The following is a 22536-nucleotide window of genomic DNA, read 5'->3' on the forward strand; positions in this document are numbered from 1 at the left end:
CCCTGTTGCCTTCTTTTGGAATTTTAGAAAGGCTAACCACACAAGCGTCATTATTCATTAGTGGAAAAAACACAATTGGAGAGGTTAAAAAACAGTCAGATCTACAGTGACACTTTTAAATGCAAAATCCTTAGAAGGAAGAGACTTTACTTTTGGACCCAAGAAGGTAGCTTCTGGGTACAGGGGACCCAACACCAGGTCCCAGTGGGTGTGATTTCTGTAGGGAACGCCTGGGCGGGTGTGGAGGCCCCTGCGGCTGCGGACCTTTGGCCTGGCTCGTTCAGCGCCCTCGACGGCAGGAGTGGACCCCGGGCTGGGGATGCCTGCTGGGCCCGGGGCCTGGGGGACACAGCCTCCCGGAGAAAGGGCGAAGCACAGGAGCCGGAAGAGGAAAACTGAGTCCCGGGGGTGGGGGGCCCAGAGCTCCCAAGGGGGGACGGAGGACTGAGGTTGGTGGCCCGGCCGGGAGGGTGCAGGACCGCGCGCGGCTTTGTAAGCGCCCCCGGCCCCGTCCTCGGGGCTGATTCTACGTTCTTTTCTTTCCTGTTTGAGTTTTCTTTCTCTTCCGAGCGTCCCGGGTCACAGCCGCTGCCGCGGAGCAGAGGTGCGGAGGAGCCCCCCAATCAGGGACTCCTGCGGCTCTGGAGCCCCTCGGGGCAGCGAGGGCGAGGACGGGAGATGGGGGTCACCGCGTAGGGGCGCCGAGCGAGCAAGCCCCGACGTGCCCGAGCCCCGGGGGCGCCCCGCTCCCCACCCGCCAGCTTTCCCAGAGAACTGGGGGTTACAGCCCGCAGAGGGGGCTCCCCAGGCTTCCCCGTCCCTGTCCCCTGGGACTGGTCACTCACGGGCAGCGCGGCTTGGGCTCCGGCTCTGGCAGGCGCCATCCACACCAGGAGGAGCAGGAGGAGGAGGCGGGGCCGGAGGCGGAGGAAGGGGGGAGGGGGAGGGAGGGGGGAGAGGGAAGGGAGAGGGGGAGGGGAGGGGAGAGGGAAGGGAGAGGGGGAGGGGAGGGAAGAGGGAGGGGGAGAGGAGGGCCCGGGCCGACCGAGTTGAGGGGAAGGGGACTCCTCCTGCCACTGCTCTGCCCTCCTCACTCCTTTCCTAACCCTGGATCCCCCAAGGTTTGTTGATCCCCCATTCTCTTCCCTCCAACCTCCACAAAGGGTGGGGGGTGCTCCCTCCTGTAAAAGTGTTTGTTGGGGGCATATGAGGTGCGTTTAGAATCCCCCCCAAAGCAAGTGGCTCCGACCGTCGGCAGGTCTGAACCGGCACCCTACACACCTTGGAACTCCGTCCCCATCTCTGGAATTTTGGGGTGGTGGTTGCCTAGTTGCTTCATTGAGCATATTTTCCTCTCGTGATTGTGATTGTCGTTGTTGTGTGCCCTTGAGTCGGTAGGACTCTGAGACCCTTGTGATGAGGAAGAGGGAAGAATTCTTTTTGAAGCTGAGTGCCTATTTTTTTTCCCTGCAGGCAGGACCAGCCCTGGACTCAGGAAAAGATGAAAGACAAAGATGGAGCCCTGCCTTACCGGGCATGTCAGTGCTCAGGAGGAGGAGGGCACAGGATGGCTCAGGGAGGGCCAAGCTGTGTGGAAGGTCCAGGCAAGAGATGTCTCTTGTTTGCAGAAGAGAGGTTAGACCTGCTGGCTTCTAGCCCCCACTCCATCACCTGGTAACAAGTGGCTCTGGGCAGGTCACTTGGCGGCTCAGCCTCTTCCTTAAGTGGGGCTGCCTCCCTGGGAGGGAGTCCGGGTGAACCCAGGCAGTGGGGCATGCCCTTTATCGCCCCCCTCCCCCCCACCACCCAACCTAGGATGGGAGACTGGAGCTGGGTTTGAATGGGCCTCAGAGGGAAGAGAAGAGGCCCAGGGGCTTCGTGTTTTGGAAGCTGGCAAGACTGCAAGGCTTGTGTTAGGGGAGGTGGGAAATCAGGAGGCAGAGCTGGGCTACAGGGCATGAAACAGAAAATAAGGCACTGATGCAAACCAATACCTGTTGCTGTGGAGTCGATTCTGACTCACAGCGACCCTATAGGACAGAGTAGAACTGCCCCATAGGGTTTCCAAGGAGTGGCTGGTGGATCTGGACTGCCAACCTCTTCGTTGGCAGCTGAGTTCCTAACCACTGCGCCACTAGGGCTCCATTTTGATGCAGTGGCGTCCTATTCAGCTTTGTATCCCCAGCACTCAGTAAATCTTTAAGGACTCAGAGTGACGAATGAGGAGGATTGGTTGAGCAGTCTGCAAGATCGACTGCCTGGGATAGGAGGGCTGGGTCCAGGTAGAGGACTTAGGAGACCAGGGTGAGCTTCTCGGCTTGCAGTGGAACTCCCAGGTGGTGGAAAGGGAAAAAAAACAGGGAGTTCTGAATTGAACAAGTAGTTGTCTTTGCATAGCAATGTGATTCTCTTTTTAGATGCTCTTTCAGATATCGTCTTGTTTTTGAAATGGGAAAGGCAGTTAGTGCCCCTTTCAACCAACGGGATCAGAAGCCTGTCCTGAAACCTTGGTGGCATAGTGGTTAAGAGCTATGGCTGCTATCCAAAAGGTCAGCAGTTCAAATGCACCAGGCGCTCCTTGGAAACCCTATGGGGCAGCTCTACTCTGTCCTATAAGGTGGCTATGAGTCGGACTGGACTCAACTGCAGTGGGTTTGGTTTTTGGTGAAGGCTAGGAGGGAGGAAACTGACATGGAGGGTATGTCTGTCTCTCAGAACTTCTAATTGTGCTTATGCTTAAGACACCCTAAACAAGCACAAAAAGGTACTGGGTCCTCCCACTTCCCGAATCATTTCCTCTAGCTGCCCTCTGGGTGATGATGGTCAAGGGTTGAGGAAGGACAAATGGGACCCTAGAGAACAGGAAACCAACTGGTTGGCTGGTTGGTTAATAACTTTTCAGAGACTGTTCCATGGAACCAGAGAGGTACTAGGCCCCGAGCCAGCCTTCTAGTAAAGAAGGAGGGAGGCAGAGGAAGGAAAGAAAAAAACTTGTTGTCCCTAGGCCTTCACCCAGGCATCCTGGCTGAAGCACCACAGTTAACCTCCTGTGCCCTGTGTCCAGTTCACCTTCACCAGTGGGCCTTCAGGAGGCCCGGCCTATCCCAGAAAATGCCACTGTTAACAACTGGAGATAGGACTCATGCAGAAAACAACCACGAGCTTGACAGATAGCAATTATGACTGCATTTAAAGAGAGGTCTGAGTGCACATTCTCATTTTGTCATCTTTGAAATAAACAGCATGGCTTTGATTAGTAGGTGGCCCACCTGGTGAAAGAACTTTTTTGGGGAAACTCTGCAAACATCTGTAAAGCAAAAACCAAAAAACCCATTGCCCTCGAGTTGATTCCGACTCAAAGCGACCCTAAACAAATAGGTCCATAATTGTCTAAAGGCCAGATACAATTGGTCGAAAAACATTTATCTTTTGCAAGGGACAGGCCCTCCCTCTTCTGCGTGACTCACCTTTACCCCAAAGGTTGCCACTTTCATGAACACAGGTTTATTTCTTGTAATTTTGTCACATATTACCAAAGGACCCTTTCCAGCAATGTCCCTTCGTATCAAAATCTGGTGGTAAATAGCTCAGCCTGGCCTCACTAGCTAAGCCACCACAGCCGTTCATCGCCAGCTGTGACCTCATTTTACTCCAGTTCCTGTTCTTTTCCTTGCTCTACAACGAGTAGACCCTCTCTCTGACTATGTCATTCTCCTTTTTATGAATAGGTTTCTCTTTCCTAGCAGCCTTTTCACAGAAATCAGAGCTTTATGTTGCCCCATTGTTTAACAAGGGGTCCCAAAGCGACTGTAGATGTGACCTAGTAGGTTAACTTGGAAAAAATCCTCAAAACTCGTGTCAGCTGAAGCTGTCAGAATCAATTAATATAAATTCAAACCAGCTTGCAGAAATGCCCTATCTGAAAGGTGACTTGTTGGGGGAAAGTAAGGACTTCAGGGACAAGCTTAGCCCTGAATACTTGATGGGAACATTCCTCTCCAAGAACTTGGAATGATTAATTCCTTCTCACCGAAGATAAGAGTAAGGGTGTTTTTGGAAAACTGTATTTAAAAAAAAAATTATTACCAAATGGATAGCTTCAACACAATAAAAATAAAACGGGCAGGAAAAATCACCATTTTGGGTGCCTGATGCATTCTGAGCTGACGTTTGAATGATATACCGTTGATATATGACTTTCTCCATGAGGAAACCCGAATGCTCTTTGGAGGGGAATTTCCAGAGATAAATCAAAAGCCCACATCTTTACTGAGAATGCCAAGTGAAATCATTGATATCTAGGAAGATGCCCACTTAATCAGGTCAGAATGGCCTAAGATGGGCTGTCCTATGTCCCAGGGATAGGACGCTCTCAAGTGTGACTTTAATACACACTGGATGTTGGCCAGGCCTTAGCCCGCTCCCAAAATTGTATCCAATTAGCACTTACTGGATGCCTACTATGTACAAGACATTCTGCTAGGCACTGTGGGGTTCCTGCCTCACAGCATCTGTAGCCATTCGTGGAGATGGCATACATGAAAACGACCCCAAGAGGTACGGTGACAGCTTAGTACAACAGGAAACATGTCCTAAAGAAATACAGGAAAGCCACAGTCAGGGAGGATTTTCTTCAGCATCCGAGCAAGCCACGAGCGATATTTTGTTGTCAGTTAAGGAACTGTGTTGCTTCTACTCTTGGACCTATGGGGTGTCATCACTCTATGCCGCTGCTCCCTGATGTTGCGCGAGCACTGGGCTTGAGCTCAGAGATCGTGAAAGACCTTGGTACGACAAATACAAAGGTTCTCAGTGGGCAGGTGCTTTTTCAAGTCCCTACACAGGCAAGCTATGAGTTGGAATCAACTCGATGGCAACGGGTTTGGTTTAGTTTGGTTTGACACAGGCAAGGTAGGCATGCCCCCAGCATTATTTCCATGTAGGAGTCAATTCTTCTAAACCTCCCCTTATGAAAGCTGTTCTTCTAATCCTCTCCAATCTTTTCTTTCAGAGGTTTGCAAGAGCTGTGATGTTTTCCTACTCTAACGCTTTGACTGCCAGTTAATTTCCTAATTTGGAGCTAATTACTAAACTGCTTAAAAATTTAAGGAGACGAGGCAACAGGCTTAGTGATGAGCTTTCCGTTTATTCCCTTGGTGTCTGAGGACATGGCTGTTAGCCGAGAACAGAAGCTTCCTCTTCTATCATAGAACAAACTATTCCTTGTAGGGTGGCTCTGCCAGATGTTTTCTTAGCCGTCATCAACCAACTATGTTACCATCTTCGTATGTTAAAGTTAGAGAGGAGTTTGAAGACTTTTAAAGACCTGGGAACTGCTTCCAGGGTGAATGCTGCATAAAACAAAACTATAAATTGCCTATTTCTGTGTCTGGGTTTTTTTTTTTTTGCTGTAAGGTTTCAATTCATAATCATTTGGAGAGCCTTTGCTCCAGCTTCTTTGGTGACTTTCTTAAGTTTATTTTTTCTCACACTGTTGTTTGGAAATGGTGCAGCTAAGGTGGTTTTTTTTTTAATGGATAATGAACTTGGAAACTAGTCATGTTGTTAAAAACCATGTTAGCTTTAACCAAAGCAGTTGCTTTCATAACAATGCAATGGAGAATCCAGTTTTCTTTAGCTTTGAGAAGTCAGTATTGCATGTTGGGACCTGTCTTAGTTATCTAGTGCTGGTATAAGAGAAATACCACAAGTGGTTGGCTTTAACAAAGAGAAGTTTATTCTCTCACAGTCTAGGAGACTAGAGGTACCAGCTCCAGGGGAAGGCTGTCTTTGTCAGCTCTGGGGGAAGGTCCTTGTCATCAATCTTCCCTGGTCAAGGAGCTTCTCACCACAGGGACCCCAGGTCCAAAGAAAAAGCTCTGCTCCTGGCACTGCTTTCTGGGTGATATGAGGTACCGTCTCTCTGCTTGCTTCCCTCTTTTGTGTCTCCAAAGAGACTCATTTAAGACTCAACCTAGTCTTGTAGATTGAGTCCTGCCTCATTAACATAACTGCCGCTAATCTCACCTCATTAACCTCATAGAGGAAGGATTTACAGCACATAGAAAAATCACATCAGATGACAATCACACAATACCGGGAATTATGGCCTAACCAAGTTGACATATATTTTGGGGGGACACAATTCAATCCATAACAGGGCAGGTGGGGGTGGAGTTTAAAAATATGACAATACGCACGCTATTAGTGTCTCAAACTGCACCTGGAGGGTCTTATCCTTCACCCAGGACTACTGGGCTATGCTGTAGAACACAGTGTGAACAGTGCCCCCTGGAGTTGTACCGCCAGGGGATCTAACTTCTCTCTTCCTGTTAAAGAGCCTTTTCTCATTTGGGATTTCTTATGTATAATATACTCCAATTTTGATTTTAAAAATATATATATTACATGTTGTGTTGTCGTGTACTGTCAAGTTGATTCCAACTCACAGTGACTCTATAGGACAGAGTAGAACTGCCCCATAGGTTTGCCAAGGCTGTAATCTTTACAGGAGCAGATCACTGGGTCTTTTCTCCCACGTAGCCACTGACAGGTTCCAACCACCAACCTTTAGGTTGGCAGCCGAGTACTTAACCATTTCACCACCAGGGCTCCTTTTATATTACATGTGCAAAAAATGCTAATAGTTGAATCTCCACAAAGAGATGTGTGTTCTTGATACTTTTCATCATTTTTCAAATTTTTAACAACGAGCAGGTAGTATATAATCAGGAAAAAGTAGTAAATGCTATTTAATAAGATCAGAAAACTCCATCTTCTCCAGGAAGCAAGGCATGATTAATTAAGTCTTCTGCCTCTCTATGGACTTCAATCAATTCTCTGGGGCCCTAGCCCGTTCCTAGACAGAGAATTGCCTCTCATGTTTCAGTTCCCATCCACATGAGGCTGAGACAGAATAGACAACTCTTTTGAGAGGTGGCTGCAGAAGCAAGTAGACGGAGAGGGCAGGCACTGGAAGGGTGTTCAGAGTTGGAGGGGTTAACAGTAGGAGAGACTTGATTTCTGGATGATGGGAAGGAAGATTCCAAAATGACAGCTTTACTGTCATCCTGAAGATCAACCAGAACAGCCTGGAGCAGGTCAGAGGGCTCCAGGAGGCATTTCTTGAAAAATATAAAGTTGGTGACCACCCCGTTGAATTTGGCACACTTGAGAATTACATAACTGGGGAAGAATTCAAAAAGAAATTAGTGATATGCATCACAGAACAGGAGTCCCTGGGTGATGCAAACAGTTAACGCGTTAGGCTGTTAACCAAAACATTTAAAGCTTAGAGTCCACCCAGAGGTACTCTGGAAGAAAGGCCTGGCAATCTACTTCTGAAAAGTCAGCCACTGAAAATCCTATGGCACCTAATTCCATTCTGACACACATGGGGTGTTGTGAGTCGGAGCTGACCCGATGGCAACTGGTAAACCATAGGACACACAGTCCATTAAAACAAACCGAAGTAAAAAAAGGATTAACTCCAGGCAAGACAGAGTTGTACAGGAAAGGAAAAGGAACCATGGTATATTACATGGCTCAGCTATCAATTGCATTTGAGTACTGAAAATAGGGCATACATTGAATACTGGCCTAATCGCAGTGTTGACTTAGTTATTCCGAAAAGAAGACAGGAAAAGAGAGAGAGGAAGTTCAGGGGGCAGAGAGTGGTGGGGAGTGGGAGGCGGCTGAAACAGGCAGACCCTCATCTCCCAAGTGTGAAGGCAGTCAATAACAAGAAAAGCAAAACCAGCATGCTATTTGAAAATACAGAAAGAGATACCAAAAAGTGAAAGAAAGGGATTGTCCCTGGGGAGCCTGGAATGGAGGAGAAGATCAAGGACCTGTTTTTTGTCTTGTTTTTTCTTTGCAAAAAGTCTTTTAGAACAGTTTGACTCAAACTACGTTAATGACGTCAATAAAAATACAGGCATGTAATAATAAAAAAATGACAGCCCCTGCTCAATATCCTTTGCTTGCCGCCCTGAGGCAGTCCCAGGGCAGGATGGACAATAAATGGCAGCTTGTACCTATGCATTTATGGGGTCGCCTCTTGGCCTCGCTGAGGCTGGAGCTGTCAAGGGCAGCCAGCATGTCGGTGTGGCTCATCACAGTCTCCGCAGCACTGGGCACAAGGCACTCTCACCACACACTTGCTGAATGAATGATGAAATGGGTAAGACATGTTTAGAAGTCAGTGCTCACCAGCTTGGCAAAGGTATACAGAGCTGAAGTATTTACAGGTGAAATGACTCAATGTCTGGGATGTGCCTTGAAATTCTCCAAGAAAAAAAACAAAACAGTGTCAGAAAAAAGAGAAAACCGATTAAACGTTCATACTGAGCGGTAAGGACATAGGGGTTCATACCAGTCTCTCTACTTTGGAGTTAGAAAATCCCCATCATAAAATAGTAACAACACAGTCTGAGCAGAAAAAGGACTAGAAGGAAAGAGCAGCCTCACAGCATAAATACGGATACTAAACGTGGGGGCTGGGCCTTAGGAAGGTCTGTGTGACAGGGCACAGGAGGTCCCAGGCTATGCACGTCCAAAGTAAAGGACAACTGCCACTTGCCCTTTAATGTTGTGTAAATTCGCCCTCACTTTGAAATGACTGAATCAACCCCTGCTCACAACAAACGCATCAAAGTCACCTTCGCTCGCTGCACACGCAGATTTTAAAACGCTGAAAAGGATTCGAGCCTGTTCCTGCACTAAAGGCCAAGAGAGAACTGTACGCACCTGATCTGACTTACCTATAAATTCGACTTACAGACACACTTAGGAACGGATCTCGTTTGTAATCCGGGGGCTGCCCATGTAAGTAAATAAAGGGACGGAGAAGAAAAATATCACGTCAAAGGCAAAGACTGTGTCAAACCAGACCCAGTGCCATCAAGGCGATTTCGACTCACTGCAAACCCACGCATTACAGATTAGAACTGCTCCGTTGGGTTTTCTTGGGTGTGATATTTACAAAAGCAGATCACCAGGCCTTTTTTCCATGGTGCCACTGGGTGACTTTGAACTGCCAACCTTTAGGTTGGTAATTGAGTGCAAAGCATTTGTGCCGCCCATTTCTGGGTGGGACCTGAACACTGTGCCCAGGCTGCAACTAGCCCAAGAAGCTAACTGAAAGCTAACTGAAAGAAGGAATAAGAGGTACTTCCTGAAGACAGGGGAAAGCTGAGCACGGTACTTCTGTTACTGAGAGATTTAGCTTCATTCTCCAAACGTATAGTTCCTGTAGGAGGCTCGCTGAGAGCCCCCAGTTTCAAAGAGCCAGGACTGTAGTAGTGAATGAATAATCCTGGCTCTGGCATCAGACGAGTCTGGATTTGAATCCCGACTCCAGGGTGTACTAGCTGTGTGACCACGGACAAGCTGCTTAGGCCCTTTAAATCTCAGATACAAAACTGAGCTTCATCTGTAAAATGGGGACAGTAATAGTATCTATGAGACAACAGTTGCTGCAAGATTAAGTGAAATAATATGTGTCAAATCTTAACTACGCTTGACTTATGGTAAGTGGCTAATAAATAATAAATGGTGGTTATTATATGCCTTGGGAAGTGACCCCACAAAGAAAGCAGGAATCTCTGCCATTAATTCAGAAAGGCACAGTTTTGCCATGGACCCAGCTGTACCCTCTAATATCTTGCCCTGTCCCTCAGCTCCAGGAGCCTCACAGATACGCTGACACCTTACAGAGCGACCAACAGTCCTGAGCGTTGTGGGGCCAGACATCACGCAAGGCACTGGGTGGCTGGTCTGGGAGCTCTGGCGGCTCACAGCTGCTGGGTGGCATCAGCGAGGGTATCTAGAGTGGAGGGCTGCAGAATGCTAAAGTCAGCAGTGCAGGCCAGGAAGGTGTCAGTGAAGGCTCTTCACAGAGGGGAGATCTGAGCTGGTCTGGGGATGTGCAGGAATCTGGAGGTAGGTGGAAAAGGTAGGGAAGGGCATCACTGCCAGAAAGAATAGCAGAACCCAAGGTATAGAGGTGTGAAAGCCTGCGATACATTCACGAAATGACACAATGAGGAGCCGTCTTGAAGGCTTTCATTCAGGAAAATGGCTATTCAGAGATATGTTTTAGAAAGATGGTCTGGTAGAAGAGGTAGGAGGCTGAAGTAAAGAAAGATGAGTGGTCCAGAAAATGGACAGTGAAGGAGCAATTTAAGGTATTGAGTAAGGAGAGGCTGGAATTGAGAGACATTACAAAGATAGGAAGATCCAATAATACAAAATGACCACTGAAATGTGTGAGGTGAGGAAGAATCCAACAAGAAGGTTCCCAGGTCTCTGGCTTAGGTTACAACTAGATGGAGGCTAGTTGCCCCTCCCTCAGCCTTTCCTCTTTCAGGCAAGTTTGTTCAGGCCAAAATCTTGGTCTTTGACTTCTCTCTTTCCCTCACACTCACATCCCGTCCAATCAACATTCATCTCACAAACATTCAACTAAATGCCTGCCCTGTGCCAGGGAGTGTTCTGGCAAGGAGATACCATAGTGAACAAGTCACACAAAAATCTTGCCTTCATGGAGCTTTATCTTCTACAGGTGGAGACAGGCAATAAACAAGAAAAATAAGCAAAATACATAGTATGGATTACACCCCAACATAAAGAAAACAAAAATCCTCACAACTGGACCAATAACCAACATCACAATACACGGAGAAAAAATTGAAGTTATCAAGGATTTTATTTTATTTGGACCCACTATCAACACCCATGGAAGCAGCAGTCAAGAAATCAAACAACATATTGCATTGGGCAAATCTGCTACAAACGACCTCTTTAAAGTGTTAAAAAAGCAAAGATGTCACTTTAAGGACTAAGGGGCACCTGACCCAAGCTATGGCATTTTCAATTGCCTCACATGCATGCAAAAGCTGGATAATGAATAAAGAAGATGGAAGAAGAATTGATTCCTTTGAATTATGGTGTTGGTGAAGAATACAGAATATGGACGATACCATGAACTACCAGAAGAATGAACAAATGTGTCTGGGAAAAATTCTCCTCAGGAGCAATGATGGTGAGATTTAGTCTCATGTACTTTGGACATATTATCAGGCAGGACTAGTCTCTGGAGAAGGACATCATGCTTGGTAAAGTAGACAGACAGTGAAAAACAGGAAGACTCCCAATGAGATGGATTGACACAGTGGCTGCAACAATGAGCTCAAACACAGCAATGACTGTGAGGATGGCACAGACCAGGCAGTGTTTTGTTCTGTTGTACACAGGGTCGCTACGAGTTGGAAACAACTCAATGGCACCTAACAACAATAGTACATCACATTTTAAGTACTAAGGAGTAAAATATAGCAGGGAAGAGGAATATAGGGGGAAAGAGCTACAATTTTAAATCTGTCAGCAAACCTGATCAATTCTACCTTCAAAATAGACCCAGAACCTGACTTTGCACAACTCCCACTGGTACCACCATGGCCCCAGGCACTATCATCTCTCACCTGGATTACTGCAGTAGTCTCCTAACCAATCTCTCCGCTTCCACCCTTGCTTCGCTACAATCCATTCCCAGCAGAGCAGCCAACAATTCTCTTGAAATATAAGTCAGCCCTCTGTCCCCAACCCTCCACAGGCTTCCCATTAACTCTCAGAAAGGCGAAGCCAAAGTCTACCACAGACCTACATGACACTGTTATTTGGCCCATGGTTACCTCGCCAACCTCATCTCCTGCTGCCCTCACCCCGGTCACCCCACTCCAACTGTGCTGGCCTCCTTGCTGCTCCTGGATTTCAGGTGTGTATACTCCTACCCCAGGGCCTCGGCATTTATACCAGGTACTCTTCTAGGCAATTTACAATATTAATTCCTAGGCAATAGGTGCTATTATTATCCTCATTTTACAGAGAAGGCAACCAATGCACAGAAATGCTAAGTAACTCATTTGTGAGGCTAGGGATTCAAACCCAGGGAGTATGGCTTCAAAGTCAGTACTCTAAACTGGGGCTGAAGGAAGGTATTATAAAAGTTAGAGATAAGTTCAATCTGTTTGTAAACTGGGGGAAAGGAGTCAGCACAACAAGAAATTGAAGATATAAAAGAGTCAAGCCCTAGAAAAGGAGTAGCATCAAGCATGGGAAGATAGGTTAGCTTTGCGGGTAGCAGGGACCCCTCATCCCCTGAAGCAGGAAAGCAATAACGACAGGTGAATGTGTGTGCAGGTGTGGAGGTCAAAGGATACTCACTGTGCCAGGCTCTGATTTTGATGTGTAGATCCTGAATGAGGCAGGCAGGGCTTGAGGACAGAAGCCGTGTAGCCAGTATTGAAACTTGAACAGAAATGGATTAGAAATACCAAAAGGACCGTCACGGAACACCGAAGGCCTATAGGGCTGGAAACCCTAGGTTTGCAACAGAGCTGGGTGGCATGGCTACATGACATTTCCGTAAGAGTGCTCAGGGGCCTGTGCACCAGGGTAGTAAAAACAGCTGGTTCAGGTGACAGAAAACTGGAAATGGGCAGGGGATGGAAAACAGAAAGGACAAGAGGGCTGGGGACTTGAAGGGCTGGGAAATGTGGGGCTGAACTGACAACCCAGCGATCTCCAAGGCAGGATCCAGACCTTTCTCTGCTGTGAGGACTCTGGGCAACCAGAGCCTCTCTATACTGGCAGCTGAGGGCTTGGGCAGAGGCCAAGGAGTTGGCACTTGTGCTGAGCACAGAGCCAATGAGGGCTCTCAGGGAACCAGAATAAAGTGTTTTGGAAGGTGACTGGCAAGTGCCTCAAGGAGAAGCTCAAGGGAGGTGGAGCTGCAGGCAGGGAGGGAGAGGAAGCGGTTTCAGGAACACCTCGACTAATCTGGGGACTTGACCATCCAGGTTAAGCAGGCCTGTGCAAGCCACTCAGAAAAGGAGTAATATATTTAGGGTTTTGGGAGTGGAGATGCTAGGAGAGACACTCCTGAGATACATAATATATGAGATGAACCAAGGGGAGGCTGAAGGACCGAGGGTCCTTGCTTGAAGTGTGGTTACAAGTAGCTGTCCAGGCAAAACTTGAGAGCCTTAATAAAGGATTGACTGTACAACTGTTCCAATTTGGGGAATTAGAAAGATTACATCTAAGTCAACTGGGATTTGGGATCCTTGTAGATTTTGTAAATCTGCCTTTAATGGCTTTCAGTTTCCTTTATCAAATTTTCATAGAGAGACTGAAAGTTTGATATAAGTATGAATTTATTGACATCCATTTCCTTAAGCTATTATTCTAACACAGGGTGACAGAAGAGCTGAAGACAATGATAATAATAAATGCACAAGATCTGAAATTTGCAAGACCCACTCTCTTCCTCTCCGAGAAAGAGAAAGAGAGAATGAGGAAGTCTTCAAAAGGAATCTGGAGACTGCTTTCAATTATAGCAAGAGGTAATGACAATTTAACAATGCAACCCTTTATCCAGAAACATTTATCAATTCCATACATACTAAATCAATTCCCATATAACTGAGTTTTGAAAATATAGAAAATATTTGTTGTTGTTACATACTGAAATGAAAACCTAATTTTAAAAATTGCACAGTAAAAACAGCTTAAAGAAACCTATAATATCCAGGGTATGTGTGCTGTTTTCCACTTTACTGTTAACGTAAAATTCTACATTTGCCTCACTAGTTACAAATACATTTTAAGTGTTTCAAAGCCAGGTACAACACTGACTAGCGTATAGGTCCAGCCACACTTCGGCTTCTTGACCGCGGAGCCCAGCGTGGACGTGGAGTCGGTCCCGTGGCTGTGGGCACAGACAGCAGCGGCTCTGGAAAGAACAGTCACCAACCAGCCATTTGTAAACTACCGGCTCTTGTTCTTTTTAGAATTTCCCTGTGCAAAGAAAAATGGCAACAATAAGAACGCAAACTTCCAGAAAAACGGTTCTCATCATTTATAAACCAAGCTGCCCAGAAATCATACTTCATTTTGGAACAGTTTAGCTTCCAGGAGGGAGAAGAGCTGCCGAACTTGCATGGCTGACCTGTATTCCATTATCACAGAGCAGTTTGTGGCTTTTACCTCTCCCCACGTCCTACTTCCATGGACCCTGTCCCCCCGGGGGCTGAGGGTAGGCGATAAAGAAAGAAAAGGAAGCTACTGTCTTAGCTTTATCGAAACCTCAAATATTCATTTTGTTCAAAAGACAAGGCAGCTTAAGACTTCATAAGGCTGAACAGAAAATTTCAGCCCAAACATGTTTCTTTGTTGTTTAAATAGACACCTCTTACAGGCCTTAAGAAGTACTAATTTTGAAGGTGTGCCAACTAATACCCAAATGGCACTGATTATCTGTCAAAAGTAAGCTTAGATCCTGGTTGAGAGCAAGTTAGAGGGGCCGTATCAACTTCTGCCCAACTCCCTCACATATGCAGATTTGGACTTTCCAGTTTTGCGTTAACTCTTCTCCTTTCTGGAGAAGCTCACTTCTGAGGAAAACAGTTTAATTAAATTTCTCCACTTAACTTTTAAGTACGAATACATTTTCTTCATGTAAGTGGGAAATGCTTGCAAAACAAACACAAGAAGCAAGATAATGGCAAACAAATGGTTGAGGATGTTTACTCAGTATCCACCCGCAACGATGTCACTTCAGCTATAGCAGGGTGCTTGTACAACCTAAATTGCTAATAAATGGGGGAAACAAAAGAAGCAAAATACAGGGATCAAAGGAAGATTAATGATACAATGACAGGTGTTCTGAGGAATAGTTTAAAAAGCTCTAAGAAGGCCTGAAAATTTCCTAACTTCTGAAGTACCTGTAATCCAATTACCTTCAGGACAATGAACCTTGCCGTGCTCAACATTAAAACCAGAAACCAAACCCACTGCCGTCAAGTTGATTTCAACTCACAGCGACTCTTTAGGGCAAAGTAGAACTGCCCCATAGGGTTCCCAAGGTTGTAATCTTTATGGAAGCAGACTGCCACATCTTTCTCCCGTGGAGCAGCTGGTGGGCTTAAACTGCCAACCTTCTGGTTAACAGCTAAGTGATTTAACCACTGCACCACCAGGGCTCCTACTCAACATTGGCCTTTCTCAATTCAAAACTAAATGCCTTTTGCCAGTATGGAGACTGAAAAGTTTCCCTAGAATCATCGCTACTTCTCGTCTGGGGTCTTAAAAGTCTGTGAGCGGCCATCTAGGATACTCCACTGGTCTCACCCCTTCGGGAACAAGGAAGAATGAAGAGAACTAAAGATACAAGGGAAAGATTAGTCCAAAGGACTAATGGACCACATCTACCATGGCCTCCCCCAGACTGAGTCCAGTACAATTAGATGGTGCCCGGCTACCACCACTGACTGCTCTCATAGGGATCACAATAGAGGGTCTTGGACAGAGCTAGAGAAAAATGTAGAACAAAATTCTAACTCACAAAGGAAGACGAGACTTGCTGGCCTGACAGAGACTGGAAAAGCCCTGAGAATACGGCCCCAGACACCCTTTCAGCCAAAGACTGGACAGGCCCATAAAACAAGACTATAGGGGCACACCAGCCCTGGGGCAAGGACTAGAAAGGAGGAGGGGACAGGAACACTGGTAATAGGGAACCTAAGGCTGAGAAGGGAGCGTGTTGACATGTCGTGGGGTGGTTAACCAATGTCATAAAATAATATATGTACTAACTGTTTAATGAGAAACTAGTTCGTTCTGTAAACCTTCATCTAATGTTCAGTAAAAATAAAAAAGATTAATGAGAAAAAAAAGAATCATTGCTACTTCTTTCAAACGTTAGATGTTAAAACGGGCTTTCTCATACAACCACTAAAATAAATTAGATATACCATGAGGAAAAACCAAAACACGACCTTTTCAATACGGGTGCTTCCTCCCATTACTAGGCATACAACCTGTGAGTCCGCTGTTCCCCTGCTGGAATATCAAGAGGCCAAAAGAGTTTTAAAAAGGCGTTCCTCGAGCTCAAGTTTCCCAAAGCACAAGTAACTAAAGAACCATAATGAGAACCACATTAGCTGGCTACAGACATCACAGAGGTGTCCTAGCGAAGCACCGGAGACACCTTCCAAAGTAGCTAGAGGCCAATCGATATCATGAAACTACTCTGAGAAACAAAACTGTAGACAGCAGATTCCAATGCAGTAACAAGACGTGTTTTCCAAGAAGATCCTGACTGTGCAGTACGCTGCCCCGCACCACCACCAGCAGATGCTAACGGCAGGAACTCAATAAACACCCGCTGAATCAATAAATGACAGCAGCAGATCCCCAAGAGCACAGGCTGGAGACAGTGAACCCCAGCTGATGGTGTACAGCGTTGCCTGAGTTACCAAAATGTGCTCAGCATCTGAGATGACGCACACACCACACCCCTGGCCCCCGGACTTAGCTTTCATGGCAAAAGACTATATACGTTATGTTATAACAATAGAGAAACGGTATGTGGCTATGCATTTCAACATAAAAATACTGCCCGATATCTACGGGTCCCAGCCTGGGCAAGCTGAGGCTTTCTGGGAAACAAAATCAGAGGAAATGTTTGGATTTAAGAGGGTAAGAAATTCCTCTGTCACATGGATATTTATGAGCACGAATTTGCTGAAGAAGATGACTCTTCAGCACCACCACTTCAGACTCTGATGTAAAAGAAGAGCAGTCCCTACCCTCAGGTCCCTGGGAGGCCCCCTAACCCTAATCCAGCGGTAGCAGAAGTGCAAAAACTGCCCTAAAGCAGCAGACGCGGTCTTAGGGCCTTCAAGGGCAGACCTTCTCCACTTATGACTTAATTTTACTTCAGATAAGAAGACAAATGAGATTAAGGAAAATCATTTATAAATGCTTTAAATCTCTTAACCATTTGCTCCAGAAATGCAAGACCTATGGCCATATTAAATACTGTATTCCAGGAGACTGCCCTGGCTCGCCTCACCTGCCATACCTTGCTGGCCATCTTGAGCGTGTCGATCTCTTCTCTCTGCTTCGACAAGGTCTCGTTCATGCTGCACAGGTGGTCGCTCATCATACTTAACTGGTCCTCATAGCTCCTCTTGGTGGTTGTCAACTCATCCTAAACAGCAAAGGAAAAGAGGGAGAAAAACAGAAAGAAAGATCAAAATCCCACCATCCACACCATTCTACAACTTTTTTGATTTGTAAAAAAAAAACCTGGAAAAGCCTATCAAGATGACCTATCTGATCAACTGACGTGAAGGTCAAGCCACAGACCCAATAAGAGAACAAAGTTAAAGAAAAGGGAAGAGAGTTTTTCTTAGCCTTCAAAATGTTCCGGATTTCTTTACAAAAATATAAGGGTTTACTTCTATGCCGTGTATAAAACTGTCACAAAAACAAGAGGGTTAAATGATCTTTCCAGAATCCCTCAGGTTTTCCTGAGCCGCAGGTGAGGGGAGGAAGCCTGTCTCCTGCAAAACCCTACCTCCCACACCTCAGTGGCCCGCCCGCACAGCAACGCCTCTCTGGAAGAAGCAGCCTTCATCTCTCTACCCATGGCTCCTGCTCTCTTCAGCCCTCTAAAACCTTGTCCTGTTCTTGTAGCTAATGCTGTAAGCTAAATCTGAAACACGGAGGAAGTGGCAATGCTGTGCTAACGTGTCTTCTCTGCCCGGTGTCTGTTACCTAGTGCTGCTATAACAGAAAGTGGGTGGCTTTAACAAACATATTTATTTTCTCATAGTTTAGGAGACTACGAGTCTGAATGCAGGGCTGCTGGCTCTAGGGGAAGGCTTTCTCTATCTGCTCTAGGGGAAGGTCCTTGTCTCTTCTGAGCTTCTGCTCCTGGGCCATCTTCATGTGGCTTGGCATCTCTCTTCCTCTATCTCTGCTTCCTAGCTGGCTTGAGATTGGCTCAAAACACACCCTACACAAATCCTGTACCTCATTAACGTAACAAGTACAACCCATTCCCAAATGGGATTATAACCGCAGGCACAGAGGTCAGGATTTGCAACACATATTTTAAGGGGATGTAATTCAATCCATAACACCCAATATCGTGTTTCTCTCTAACAGAGGCTTTCTGGAGGCAATGTTGTAAAAACAAAATGGTGAGGAATATTCCCTGGGTGACTTAAGTGATTAAGTGCTCGACTAACAAGCTGAAAGCCTGGTGGTTCAAATCTACCCTGAAGCACCTCAGAAGACAGGCCTGGCGATCTGCTTCCAAATGGTCACAGATGGGGTGGCCATGAGTGGGAACTGGCTTGACAGCAACTAACAACAACCACCTTTTGGTTTACGTTAGTTCGATGAAACAGGAAGCAAAAGGAAGAGAGTGATGTGTGCAGAACAATCCTACAGCGCACCAAGACACGTGGTTGCAGGGAAGAGGAGGGAAAGGATGGATTATGGGTAAACAAGTATATTTAAGGAAACGCTGACTACCTAGAAATTAACATCACGTCAGAGAAACAAATGCTGTAGCCACTTTGTGCCTGATGTAAGTAAGCTGTTACTTTACAGTGAGTCAGAAATGAAGCGGTGAGAAAAAAGCATGTCCAGAGGTTGAGAGCCACTGCTTTGGAAAGGAAATGCCAGCCTTGCTGGCCAAGTCCTTCCAATGAAAAAACACACTGAACTTGCTCAGGTGACACTCAGGGACTCACCTGAAGCCTGCTGACGTTCTGACTGGCCAGCTTCATCTCTTCTGTCAATGCCTCTTTGGACTTTTCAGCCAAGGCCAGCCTTTTAGAGAGTGCACGGCACTGTGAAATCAGAAAATGTCCCATCACCCAGGAAGCACTTTCCAAAACTAACTTTACTTGATGGAAGATTATTTGAAAACAATCCCAAGAGCCAAAAGCCATTCATTCATTCCACAAACCCACTGAATACCTGCAGGCATTGTACCACACACAAATGTGGTCCCCAGCCTCATCATTTTAATAAGAAAGAAAAACAGTCTAATCACCCACGCTCATCAGTGATTTTCTGCTGGCTCTAGCTCCAGCTCCACGACCAGTGGGTACAACGAACACAGGAGGTTTCTACTAATACCCAGGATTCGTTTTTACTCACGCGGGATGAGAAGGGAAGTGGCTACTTCAGAAGTTATTGATGGCTTCTGACCATGCCCCATGGACCCTAGGACTATACTTTCCCTGTGTTTTAAGTCCCTTGTTAGGGACCAAGTTATAGGAGAATAAAAGCTTTACCGTCCTACGCTCTAGGTTACACTCTATCTGCATGGAAAAAACAATGAGTGCACGACTGTAAAGATCGCAGCTGCTTTCTTCGGAGCGTCTGCCAAACCCAGACTAACCAGAACACTGTTATTCAAAGAGGATGTGCCATTAGAAGAATCACTGGGCTTTCTGGGAAGGCCCGAGTCAGACGAAGAGGATCTGCAGAGACACATTTAAATGCCCTGTCAACATCAGATGCTCACACTGACCCTTCCAGCAAAGCTGTCCAGGGGGTCGCCACTTCCTGTTTACACACAAGGAAAAACTTGGACAACTTAAAAATTCTTGCATCAGAATTGTGCTGAAGACATTTGCTAAGATCAACAAATCTCTCAGAACCAAAGAGCCTCAAAACCTCTCTCGATACTCATTTCATTCCTCACAAGGGAATTTCAGGACAGTCTGGCCAACCAAATCAACCATCCCCCTACTAACAAAGCATCCGCCAGGCGCTCAGCACTGAGCCTGTCAGAGGGTGGGAGACACTCAGGGCACGGTCCACATGAAGATGACAATAAGCAGGCAAGTCTGGGACACTAACTCAGAAAGCGGGCCGGAAGCAAACAACAAGGGAACGACTGTCTGCTGCACGGTGTGGCCAAGTGACCGGCACTCCAGCAGTTCCACCGCAAGTCACCCAGTTTGCTGTCTTCCTCCCTTCCTGCCGCCCAGCAAGCTCTGCCGCTATTGATCAGTTTGCAGCACTGAACTAGGCAGGTCGTGTATTTTGGCAGGAAGAGAAAAGACCAGCAAAGTCCTTCGCCACTTCCAGCAACTAACCTCCTATCAATGTCTCCATCTCTGCAGTACAGGACAAAAGTAGAGAAAAGGGCCCACTACAGGGTGCTGTCTTTCCTTTTTAGATTTCTTTAACCATTTTCACATTATTACTCTCTGTCTGCCATCCATAACTACTGAGCTTTCAATATAAAGTTTCAAAGCAGATACTTAAAGACATTCTTATATGTGGGGCAGCATCCATATTTCGTCTTATCATTTGTTTCTTACTCTCTGATATCTGTACTTTGTTCCTTTATCCTCCTCCCACCACCCCACCTTTTAATTTTTGGTGATTATCTCACACATTTGGAAACCCTGGTCGGGCTGTGGTTAAGTGCCACGGCTGCTAAACAAAAGGTCGGCAGTTCGAATCCACCAGGCACTCCTTGGAAACTCTATGGGGCAACTCTGTGGAAACTACTCAGTCCTATAGGGTCACTATGAGTTGGGATCAACTCAACGGCAACAAGTGCATTTTTGGTTTATCTTGCACAGTGTTTTACTAATTCTCTTACGAAAATGAATTATTTGGTGAGGGAAGATGAGACTGTAACAAGAAGTAAGACTGTATATCTTTTAAAGGTTGATAAACCTTACACTTTTCATTTTGCCATTGACAGGAATTTATATTTCCACGTTTGTCATTTGGAAATTGGGAAACATTAAATAAATAAATAACTAGACACAGGCATAGTGTGAGTACGCTGAGAATGCCTGGATCTGTAAATGTCTGTGACTTTAAACTGCCCATAAGCCAAACCAAACCAAACCCACTGCCGCTGAGCTGATTCCGACTCCTGGCGACCCTACAGGACAAAGTAGAACCGTCCCATAGAGTTTCCGAGGCGTGCCGGTGGATGTGAACTGCTGAGCTTTTGATCAGCAGCCGTAGCACTTAACCACTATACTGCCAGGGTTTCCAGAATTGCGCGTAGCTCTCTAAAACAAGTCCTCTGTAGTAACAATGCTCCAAAACACGTCTGACCACATGGAAGGCTACCTATCCATCTCCCAACCGTTTTTCAGTCACTTGGAAATGACAAATCACTCCTATATTAACTGAAATGAGGATTTCTGGCTGGCATACAGACCAACCAATATGAACCTCAACCAAATGTATGTGAACACGTGGACACTGGCCTCTCTCTCTCGTGGTGAACAGTAGGAGGCGGGACAGCGGCCTGATCGCTGAGTGGGTGAGGAAGAGAGCACCTGACCTAAGGAGCGCTCCACTCACCTCGGCGTAGAAATGCACCGACTTACTATCAGCCACCTGCAGCTGCGATGTAAGCTCCCCTATCCTGGCCATGTAGTGATTTTTAATTAAGTCTTCACGGGACTCCACATCCGGAACCTAGAGAGAGAGAGAACACAAACATGAATGAATGCCAGTGAGCTGAAGCAGTTCTAGAAAAAAAGACTAACCATCATTTCAGAAAAATAAAAAGCCATTTTGTACATTTTCGTCTGTCATGTGACATAAGAACGTAACAGGGAATCCTAGTTTTCCAACCCCCTGAATAACTCCAGACAGGCAGGTAAACGTCCACCCTAATTAATTTCTCCCATGCAGTATTTCAGAGTAAAGTCATGGCTTCAGAGAACAGAGCAGAAGGGAAGTATGGAGCAGCCCACTGGGACCATGTCCCTTCCCCCAGCTTTTCTCTGACTTCACATCTCCATCCGTCTGGCTTGTATGTCTACCTCTCACTAGAAAAAGGGGACATTTACTGAAACTCCTAAAACCCAAACATTCTTTTTTTTTTTCTTTCCCCCAAATCACCTTAAGACAGTCTAATGTTCTTAAACAAACTAACAACTGACACTATTTCTATATTGAAATGTTCATGGCCCTTTTTCCAGACTGCTATTTCTATGAGTTACTCCAGCAATGACGCACTACTGAGTTTAATTTAAAAACATATGCACAAGGTCCAGCTTATCTAAATTATAAGGCCAGTAAGGAAATCCAAGAATTTACCAACCTCCTTGAACTAAATTTACCAGCTCGCCACGCTGAGTGGTAAGCTGAATGACCTCAGTGTTCTTTTAACGGTTACTTATGAGATTACACTGAATATTTCCAAATTAAGACATGCAAGCCTATCTGACAAGTCATATTTGACCTGGATTCACTTACTCGAGGGCTGGAAAGAGCTACAGAGCACACCACTCATCAAGGCCCTAAAAAGCCCTGCTTTGCCAGCCTGCCCCCTGGACTGACACGGCCCTCAGCCTCCCACAGCACACCAGCCAGCCGGTGGCCAAGCTCACACCACACCTTGTCCAATTGCCAAGCCAAGTCATTCACTGAGGCAATTACAAAAACAGGGTTATAATCTGTTGGTGACAGCTAAAATAGAACCGGAAAGAAAAGCAAGAGGGATCCATTGGTAAAGGGGAAAACACTGGCGCTATGTTTGTCAGAACTTTCAGAAAACACCACTGGGCAAGGACGGCTCTCAGAGAACTTTGTCGACAAACACGCTGCTGGATATTCAGTAATAAACAACGTGGTGATGGCATACATTACCTCACTGTCAGAGATCTTGGTCAAAACTCCAAT

General features: G+C 46.1%; 2 protein-coding genes across 6 annotated transcripts in view; both read right to left on the reverse strand.

The window, feature by feature from the left end:
- STON1 (stonin 1) overlaps positions 1-882 on the reverse strand; it is a 38098-nt gene extending 37216 nt beyond the window's left edge. The window contains exon 1 of the mRNA XM_064277114.1: positions 846-882. The gene's annotated coding sequence lies outside the window, so the exon portion shown is untranslated. The remainder of the gene's footprint in view (positions 1-845) is intronic.
- Positions 883-5349: 4467 nt separating this feature from the next.
- PPP1R21 (protein phosphatase 1 regulatory subunit 21) overlaps positions 5350-22536 on the reverse strand; it is an 85461-nt gene continuing 68274 nt past the window's right edge. For 2 of the 5 annotated variants that reach the window (XM_023557254.2, XM_064277117.1), the window contains 5 exons: positions 22504-22536; positions 21208-21324; positions 18612-18710; positions 16919-17056; positions 5350-13860 (listed from right to left, as the gene is read on the reverse strand). In XM_023557254.2, the coding sequence (XP_023413022.1) occupies positions 13831-13860; positions 16919-17056; positions 18612-18710; positions 21208-21324; positions 22504-22536 (417 nt within the window). In that variant the 3' untranslated portion in view covers positions 5350-13830. The remainder of the gene's footprint in view (positions 13861-16918; positions 17057-18611; positions 18711-21207; positions 21325-22503) is intronic. The other 3 variants (XM_064277119.1, XM_064277121.1, XM_064277120.1) reach the window with 3 other exon arrangements.

This window comes from Loxodonta africana, chromosome 26 (assembly GCF_030014295.1).
Source record: "Loxodonta africana isolate mLoxAfr1 chromosome 26, mLoxAfr1.hap2, whole genome shotgun sequence".
Classification (NCBI taxonomy): Eukaryota; Metazoa; Chordata; class Mammalia; order Proboscidea; family Elephantidae; genus Loxodonta; species Loxodonta africana.